Source organism: Rissa tridactyla, chromosome 3 (assembly GCF_028500815.1).
Source record: "Rissa tridactyla isolate bRisTri1 chromosome 3, bRisTri1.patW.cur.20221130, whole genome shotgun sequence".
Lineage (NCBI taxonomy): Eukaryota > Metazoa > Chordata > Aves > Charadriiformes > Laridae > Rissa > Rissa tridactyla.
In genome coordinates this window covers 19,964,186-19,973,612 of record NC_071468.1, presented here as the reverse complement: position 1 = coordinate 19,973,612, position 9,427 = coordinate 19,964,186, and the positions used below count along the sequence as shown (strand labels likewise).

The window sequence follows — 9,427 nt, the reverse complement described above, 5'->3', positions numbered from 1 at the left end:
CCTTGCTCTGGCTGTTATAAAAGGCCCTCGTTAAGTAATCGCATTTCTCTTGCATAAGTGCTTGTTTTTGGGAGGCGTTAGCCAATCAGAGGCTGCAGCTCGCTGGCAGAAAGCATGTCTAACTACTGTGGATTTTTTTTTTTTTAAATAATGCCTGTTTATTAATCTGCTGAAAGTTGTGTAAAATTGTCTCTTGCGATAAGGGTGAGCGGCGGAGACTCCCCAGCGCTGGTGGGAGCCGAGCTACAGCTGTAAAAGCGCTGCCAGAACTCCTGCGTGGATCCTTGTGAGTAATATTTCTGATTCTTCTCGAGGGTGTTTGTGGCTGATAACTGCAGGCAGGGAAATATTGCAGATGTGTATTGCCAGCAATAAATTAGAGGGAGACAGGAGGGTGAGAGACGGTAGTGAAACTATTGATTGGCTTTTAAAAACAAGGCTTTCCTCCTAGGCTTCTGTAAGCCAGTATGGGTTTCTCTGAAGCTGCGTAATCACGTCTCTTCCAAATATGCTGACAAAAAAGAAGCGTGGTGCTGAAGTCAATTACAGGACCATCAGGAGAACATAGATTTGGCCTGACAGTGAGATCAAAGGACTACCTAGTCCCCTGGACTGGTTCAGAGTGGCCAAAAGTCAGTGTTCAAGGGAAGAATATAAGAGTAGGACAAGTGTACAGTGATATTTCCTCTCCTACGTTTTTCCTGGCTTTCAGAAATATGCAGGTCAGTTATTTCATGAGTCAGAAATTATATCTTTAAGACAAGTAGATTTTTCTTCTGAGAATTTACTAATTCAGCATATCTGTTGAAGACAATACGTTATTTTGGGGTTTGACTGACAAATCTTATTGGGATTTCATACCTTGAGTTAAATGAGCTCTTCCACATAGGACTTTCATTTAAAAAAAAAAAGTGGTTTTCTATTTAGATTAAACTGAAAAGGGAAAAGCTTGCATGGATTTACAGGGAACATAATTTCCCCTCCCACTTCCTTGTGGTATATCTGGATGCAGCTCAGTCCAGGAACAAAGCCCGGAACTATAAAAGCATCCACTGAAGTGAGGACTGGAATTTATTAGTTCGACGCTGAGCAGCTTGGAACAACCCAGTTATTATTCCTGCCAACCCTGGAAGGCATCGAAATGCCATTGTATAGAGAAAGGCAGCTCAATCGCTGAGCTGTGATGGGAAAATAAAGCTGTCGCTGATAGCGTAGACACATGTATGCTTAATCTAACAGGTGGCACAAAAATTTCCCTTGATAGAAAAATGTTGAACTAATGGAGATGGCTTAGGAGAGCTCAAGTCACTGCTTACATACTACTTTTTTTTTTTTAAGGCTTGTAGATTTTTACAATCTATAAGGTTCTTGAGACCTGCAAGATAATTTATATCTTTTGTGCAGCCAGTAGATGAGGAGGTAATACTATCAAGAAAAGAAGTGATTGTTTTGTAGAAGTTAAAGGATTAGAGGTATGTGTGAAAAGCTATACTGAACTAAAGGGCGCTTGGCTGCAAAGCCAGATGTCAATGTTTTTGTATTACCTTCTTAAAGAAGGGAAAAATGATAGGCCTGCTTGCTTCAGTAAAACTGCAATAGTGATGTAGGACAAGCTGGAATCCCTCTTTTACGCTTGCTTGCTAATTATTTAGGCCTTAAAAACCTTTGGAATACATCCATAGGCAAACCTGAGCTATGTCCCTTGTGCTAGGCCAGTAAGGGACTTGTGGTGGCTGCTCGCTGGCCACTCTGGGGCTTCCCATTTCGATCCTGCAACCGTAACAAGGTCTCTTTGCTTCTGTGCTTCAGGGTTGTCCAGAAAGCAGGCAGCTTTCCCAGGTGTTTGCAGTGTTCGCTCTCCATCTGAAATGTGTATGGGGGTCTTCAGCCATTACAGTGCTGGGGGCTGGCAGCAGGAGGTATCAGTCAATCTTGACAGGTTTTTTCCACAGATCGTCAGGTCACTTCATGGATCTGGAGAGTTTAGTCTTAAAAACCCATAAGAGACTATTGAAGATGATGCTACTATAACTTTTGGAGCTGTTGGAAGAGTATTCTGGGGAACTATCTGTTGCTTGCCCTGTTTGTGGGCTATTCTCTGGGTTGCTGACATTGACTGCTGTCAAAAGGGTGCTGGTTCAAAGAAAGAAGCTCCTGGCCTGTGTAAGGCCTCCTTTAGTTATTATGGAAAAAACCCCCAACAAATAAAAGTTAGCAGTTGAAACTGGGGAATTTACTATGTTACTTCCAAAACAGGCTCTGGGACATGGAGCAAACCCAGGCATGCATTAGGGTGGCAAAACAATATTTCTAATTTTTTGCAGGGTAAAATGGATGCTATACACAAGCTGAAGATTTTTGTGGTGTTTCTAGCTCTGGCTGCTTTCACAGTCATGGTCATACTGAATGCTGGAAATGCCACTGGGATATTCAAAGGTAACGCAAGCAAACTGTCTTTGTTCAGAGCGGTGGGCGTCATGCATTATACCATTAAATGATAGAAGGTGCTTTGGATGAGAGAGTTCTGTTTGTCACCTCATTGCTTCTCCAAATACACCTTGAACTGTGAAAGATGGAGGTAGCTGGTGCATCCTGCAGGTGTTACACCCAGGTGCCTGAGCCCTCTCCAGACCCTTGAAATCGAAGGAAATGGTCTTGTCCCTGGTGATCTTGGATCTAGCAGCAGGTGAAAGCCAGTCTTTGCATACGTTGTCCTTGTGTCGCTGGTGGAAGCTGTTTGGGCTGCTGCTGTGGGTTTACAGAGGGCAGTGGTGCTTGTTTTGAACACTACCCAGCTCATGCAACTGGCTTTTCCAGCTGTGTATAAGAGGGAAGGTGCTCAGGGTTCCCCACAGGGACAGTGATCCCATAATGGGTGGCTAAAGGCAAGCCAACTGCAGCACATGGCTTGTTTTCACAAAGGCATCCCCTCACCTCCCTTGGATCCACTGAGGTGTGGACTAATCCTTGAGGAAGATTGCAGGGCGAAGGAAATTATCAGTCTTTCCCCATCTTCAGTACGTAGCAACACTTTTGCCTGCAATAACATTCACTAACATTCACCACTGCAGGTCTGTTCAGGACAACCCCTGGAAACATCTCGGCGAAGTACAACACTGGCTTCACACCAGCTGGCTGGACTTTCCTCATCTGGAATGTCATCTATGCCTGGCAGCTGGCCTGGCTTCTCTATGCCTTGTCAGGGATCTGCCGAAGGTATTTTCCCTGCTTACGGTATAAATGAAGGACAGTGGCTCTTCCCTTCTGCAGCTCAGCTTCTTGCCTCATTTTCTGGGATTTCTAGTCAGAGTAAACCCACTGCCATTCCTCTTGACTTGACGTGCTGAAGCTCTGCTGCTGGAGCATCTTCTAAGTTCAGCATCCAAAGCTGGGAAGCAGTTTGGAAGCGTATACAAACTGCTCTAATGTGTAAACAGGCTACAAAGCTCGTAAACTGTTCTGTGAGGCCTGATTTCCACTCATTTGTGTTGTCTGACAGAGTTACCCAGTACCTGGACTTGGCCACTGCTAGATGTTGAGAATCCACAGGGGCAAAATTAATGAATTATGGAGCTAATGCTTTGAGTTTACTTGCTGTTAGAGATCAGAGAATTGGCATTGGGAAGGCTCTTGGCTCATTGAACTGGACTTGAAGCTTTTCCTGGGGCTATGAGATCGCTAACTGCCTCGTGCAGTACTAGGCAATATCTGTAATATTCCATGGTGTCTTCTGTGGGACAGACTTACATTGCCGCTCTTGTCAAGTCATTGACTGCATAGTTTGACTCTTGTGTATCTACTGTTTTCACATGATGTGTAAGAAGCCAGGCAGTTGATACTGGCCAACGCTGAAGGCTGAGGGAAGAAAGATGTGTTTGTACAAGAGTGATCAAGTCCATATACACACATGTGCAACATAACACAAAAATATATACGCTTATATACTCACTCTACTATCCCAGGAGCTTTTTTTTCCTCTGAGAACTGGGCTAAAATCTCATGACTGTGCCATTGCCACCGCCACCTGTGGTGGCACTGCAGCATGCATGGCTGGACGCTAAGTGGGTCGTTAGCACCCACTGAATCTGTGATGGTGCTGAGACCAGCAAGAAGTTCTGTACCATGGGACAACATTCTGATGGGGAAAGCCAGAGGGACTCTGTTATATGCCAGAGAAGGATGCAGAGGAGAAATAGTCTGATTTAAGCTGAAATGTTTAACTCAACATAGAGTACCTGTTAGTATGAGGAAAATGAAGCCAAGAAAGTTTGGTCAACACAGGCATTGTTTTCCTTTCTCCATACCCACTTTTTCCTGGCAGGAATGAACTTGGATGTGTCTACATAAAGCCAGACTTGCTGCCGATACCTTTTTATATGATGTGGATTCTGAATAATGGCCTCAATGTTGGATGGCTGTTTCTGTGGGACCGAGAGTAAGTCACCTTTTGCTGCAGATGTTTTCAAACCTTCTTGTTGGGACTGCCCCAATACTCTGTTTTCCCCTCGCCCATATGTGTGAATGCTTAATCCAAGCGAAACCGCCTGGCAGGCCTTGTTAAAAGGTAGCTTTTATAAAAGTTTGGGGGTTTTGTATGCTGCTTTCATCTTGCCCATGAGATGGATTAGTTATTGAAGTCTAGGATCTCCTCAAAGGTGCTGTTGTTCTGTGGTTTCCCCCCTCCCCGGGTGGGACAAGAGACATGCCTCTCATAAACACAGTTAAGCTCCTTGCTTGGGACTGTTTTCATAATCGTGGTCACATGAAGGGCTTATAATAGCACTTCTGTCAAAAGGTGAAGAAATCAGTTGCAGTCAGGAAAATAATAACTTTGTGATTAAGAGTGTAAAATAGCAGTATGTCAAAACGAGGGTTACATGTAGTGATTACCTTCATTAAAGGCTGATTAACTTCAAGTCAGTAAAGGCCAGGCACTATGAATTAAAGCATTGTGACACCACTGAAATGTATTGTACGCGGCGTGTGTGCGTGTATTCTTTGTCCTAGATACCTCCTTCCAGCCCTGGTGTTCCTGGCAGCCCTGACTTTTACCACCTGTGCCGCCCTCTTCATTTCACACCGAGCGCTGAGCATCCATTCCTCGTGGTTTGTGAAGGGTCACAAAGCTGACCTCTGGCTCATCCGCATCCTAGTAGGTGGCATTTGGGAAAATGTGCTGTTGGTAAAAGCTAAAAAAATAACAAACCCCTGAGCTGAAGGTACTAAGAATGAAAGATTCAATGACAGGAGAATAGGTAAAGGGACAATTTCTGCCCTGACTTTAACTCATGCCTGCTGCAGGTACACGCAGGCTTAATTGCCCCTCAGTTTCCTATCAGACATCATAGGAATGATTCAGAGCAAGGTATACCCCTTGTACTTCTTCAGCTACTACAGAATGAAGTTTTCAGTGATGTATGAAAGCTTCAGCCGGCACTTTTGTTTGGGGTGGGGAGAAGAATATTTCTTATAGATGGAGAGGCCATTGCTAAGGGTGGCTTCTGTTGCTGTAGCTGATGGTGATGTCCCCAGTATCTAACGACAAAAAATTATATATTTCTTATATGGGAAACGGTACATTGCCCAAGGCTTCAAATGCAGCTGCCTTTCTGAGCTTCAGCAAAATCTGTAAGAAAATTACTTTTCTGCTGTCTCTGAGATGAGTAGCTGTTTGTTTGCCAAACCCCCCAGAGAAAGTAAGATAAACATACTCATGCTCCATCACTTCTTGTGCCTCTCCGAGCTCAAACCTGCTACCTGCAAGCCCTTCCTCCCCACCCAGGACACTGCAGTTCCTCCCACGGCTGCTGTGTGTGCTTTAACCACCTTTAGTTCCTTTGCTTGATGTTGGCATTGCCCACCGAGCAAAGTGGGTCAGCTGAAAAAGCACATGCTAGTGCTTTTGAAAAATATGTTTGAAAATATGGGAGGCTCTGCACAGCAAAGTTCCTACCAACCCTGCTGGAAGTGTGTCATAGAATCACCAAATGGTTTGGGTTGGAAGGGACCTTGAAGATCATCAAGTTCCACCCCCCTGCCATGGGCAGGGACACCTCCCACCACACCAGGTTGCTCAAAGCCCCATCCAGCCTGGCCTTGAACACCCCCAGGGATGTGTTTACATCTCTTGGCACAAACTGGGAGCGGGCTCTGTTCTTTACACCCTTATATTGTGTTCCCTGAGACACCAGTATAACACAGAAATGGGAATAGCTGGGTTCCCCGTCCTCACTCAGAAGTGACTTCAGCCCTTGATATTGCTTGCTGCAGGCTCCATGTAGCAAAGATGTTTGCTGGGAGGTTGTTGAGATTCAAAAAAACTGTTCTCTCTGCCAGTTACAGCAGCCTGCAACAACTGGGCTGGGTGGCCAGAGCTCTGTCCTTTGGAGTGGGAATGGGAAGCCCCTGCTGGGGTTCCAGGGCTTTGTACAGGGAATTATGCAGCTGCCACTGGGATGGATCTCTGGGGTACTTTGGGGGCTTCAAGGCTTCAGCTTTCCCCCACGTTGAGGGACTTTCCCTGCAGCTAGGTCCAGAAGGCTGGCTTAACTGCCCCAGGACCTATGGGTCACAAAAGACAAACAGGAACTACCTTTTTTTTTTAATGACTGTTTGTCACCTTGCTGTGCTACACGGCAGGTCCAGAATGGGCTGGCGCTGTATGCAACATGGACCACCATCGCCACTCTGCTGAACTTTGCCGTTGTTTTGATCTACAAGTGGAATGTGTCCAACGAGACAGCGACGACTGCTTCTCTAAGCATCCTTGCTCTTGCCCTAGTAATATGGTAAGCAACCTCATGGGGTTCCCACCAAGCTTGGAAGACGCCTCAATCCCTCACAAATGAGGGCTTGACATGGAAAACATATGAAACATGGCTTTATTTTTTTTTCCCTAAACTTACCTTACATAACTTTTTATTAATCTTCTGAATTTTAGTAAATGAACAACTTTGGACTCTAGTCCACGCTGGCCTGCAAAAAAAAACCCATTAGTTGTCCAATTCCTTTCTTAAACTTTCTGTGAAAAAAAAATGTACAGAGAAAATGCTTACTTTGCTCACTCTTTTTCTTCACAGGTTTTATCTAGAAAACTTCTTTCTTGACAAGTATGTCCGCTATAACCTTACAATCTACCCAGTGGTCATAATAGCTCTGACTGGCAGCGCGTGCAAGAACTTCTCGTTTTCATCCCCAACGACGAATGGCATTTTTATAGGTGAATCTTTTGGACTGTTTCCAACTCTTTTAAAAGAAGGCCGGTAAACACTTCCACATCTTTCCTGTGTATTAGGGGCAGAAAGACAGACTTGCCCTTTGAAAAGTGTTATTTATTAAAAGCAGAACTAGGGATTTATTAGAAGGTATTAATTTTGCAAAGTAAAGAGTAGAGCAGAGATCATTGCCCCTGAGCCTTGGGGCTGGATTAAAACCTTGTGTTGCCTCAAGTTCGCTTCCCGGTGCAATATGTTTGCCTCTACAATTCTTCATCATCCCCTTGGGTCCTCTGCTGGTGGGTCCATCTGACACAGAGCAGGCCAAAGGAAGAGGAGGGCTGAGATGAAGACTGTGGACTTCCGTTTGCCCTATATCATTTGGGGTGTAGGAGCAGCGCGTAAGTCTCTGACCCAAGGAGGGGTTGTGCTTAAATTTCACAATGCAAAACCCTGCACTTGCTCCCCTCCTACGCAGAGCTCCAGCCAGCCTTAACAAGTTTTCCCGGGATTATTTAGTTGCTGCAGGCCACTGTAGCTGAGTGTAGTCATCCATTGTAAAAGGGCTTAAGCTGTCCAAATATACAATCACAGCCTGGCAAAAGCCACGCCATTATGAGTGGGTTTATACTGGTATGAAACAGAGTGAGCTGCCTGAACTCTGAATCCTGCTGTAGCAGTTTGAGATGCCTATTTCCCCTGTAGGGTCAGCAGAAGGGAGCATGTTCCCACCCTTCAGCCTTCCCACTGCTACATACCAGTGGCAAAAGCTAATTTCTGGACTGGCACCACCACCGCAGGCACTCCAGTACATGTTCCCTTTTGCTGTAAGGGCAGCTGGAGCCTGATAATGCTTAAAAGCACCCAGCAGGATTTAGCAGAGCTTGTCTGCCAAAGGCAGAAGGGCACTGGAGATCCATCTCCTGATGGTTGTGGTCACCAGGAACGTGACGGTATGGGTGATCTCTGGCAGACAGCTGTGTTCCTGCCGTAGGTGCACTTCTACCAGCAAAACGTCATTCTTTGTGGTTCAGCTTGTTCGGCTGGTAGGGCAAGAATGCTTTTCCCAAACCGGTGCGTGTTTCTCTATATAGTTCAACTATTCTTGGGGTGTTTTGTTAATGCGTTTTTATTCCTGTGTCCATAAAGCCTCCCCCTTTTAGACATGGCTTGACCTGGAAGCATTGGGCGAGTTTGACTGGGTAGCAGTGAAACTCTGTGAAACACAACTCTGATGGGGGTGTAATGGCTTCTATACAGGGGGGTTCTCCTTCCCTCCCCTCCCTTTCCCCTGTACTGGGAGGTGGGGTATGACAAGAGGCACTGACCTTCTCTCATGCCCTAATGTGCTTCTGTGTTTCTTCTCTAGTTTTTCTGCTGGCAATAACTTGCTTGATCTTTGCTGTGCGGCTCGGACTAGTCATACGGAGACACTGTAAGAGACCACTGGAAGCATCAGAAACCCCAGACTCATCAGGCGCCGTGGCCTGAGACCTCTGGTATGTTGTGGCAGATACTTTAAAGGGAGAAAAAAGAATTGGGCATCTGCTGGTCTTTCCTTCCATTCTCAATTGCCTTGTGCTTTTCTCTAACCCTTTCAATTCCAAAGGTGGGTGGCTTGTGCCTGCAAACCTGTCCTGCTCCCACATTCCCTCAGATCAGCTACTCCCAGCCCCACCTTGAGCCTGCACCCTCCTGCGTTTGGTTTGACTCCGGATCAGCGCAGGAAAAAGTCCTTCAGCTGAACAGCCCTGTGATCACCTTTGTGACGGCTGAGCTGTGGCTCTCTGCTCCTGCTGGTGCAACAGGGGCTGTCACCAGGCACTTGGCAGGCTTACACAGACTGTTGCTCACATTCTTTCCTTGGTGGTTCATCTTTTTTTTTCTTAAAGTGCAGCTCTAAGTGAAATGTCCCTGGGAGTCAAGTCACTGTGCACATCTTGTGCTGGCCACATGCCTCCTGCTGGAGCCAACCTGGCAGGAGGTTGGATGTACAGATGAGATGATACCTGATCTGGGGTAAAGCTTGCTGCTTCAAAGGGTGCCTGCTTAAGGAAGACCAAAAAAAAAAAAAAAAAATTATTTGAACTGGTAGAGTGAGTTCATCCTGGATCAGTGCTTTCTCATGCGGCTTCACTATTACTATGAGGAAGCCTAAAAGTGGATTGACTGAACCGTCAGACCACTGCCTCTACTTTCTGTGCCTGCTCAAG

General features: G+C 45.8%; 1 protein-coding gene across 1 annotated transcript; it reads left to right on the top strand.

Moving 5' to 3' along the window:
- Positions 1-208: 208 nt before the first annotated feature.
- Positions 209-9,122, top strand: LOC128907703 (uncharacterized). The gene is made up of 8 exons (XM_054196882.1): positions 209-286; positions 2,325-2,436; positions 3,072-3,216; positions 4,322-4,435; positions 5,008-5,152; positions 6,640-6,788; positions 7,080-7,219; positions 8,584-9,122. Exons 2-8 carry the CDS (start codon positions 2,331-2,333, stop codon positions 8,703-8,705), a joined length of 921 nt encoding a protein of 306 aa, XP_054052857.1. The 5' UTR covers positions 209-286; positions 2,325-2,330; the 3' UTR covers positions 8,706-9,122.
- Positions 9,123-9,427: the final 305 nt, after the last annotated feature.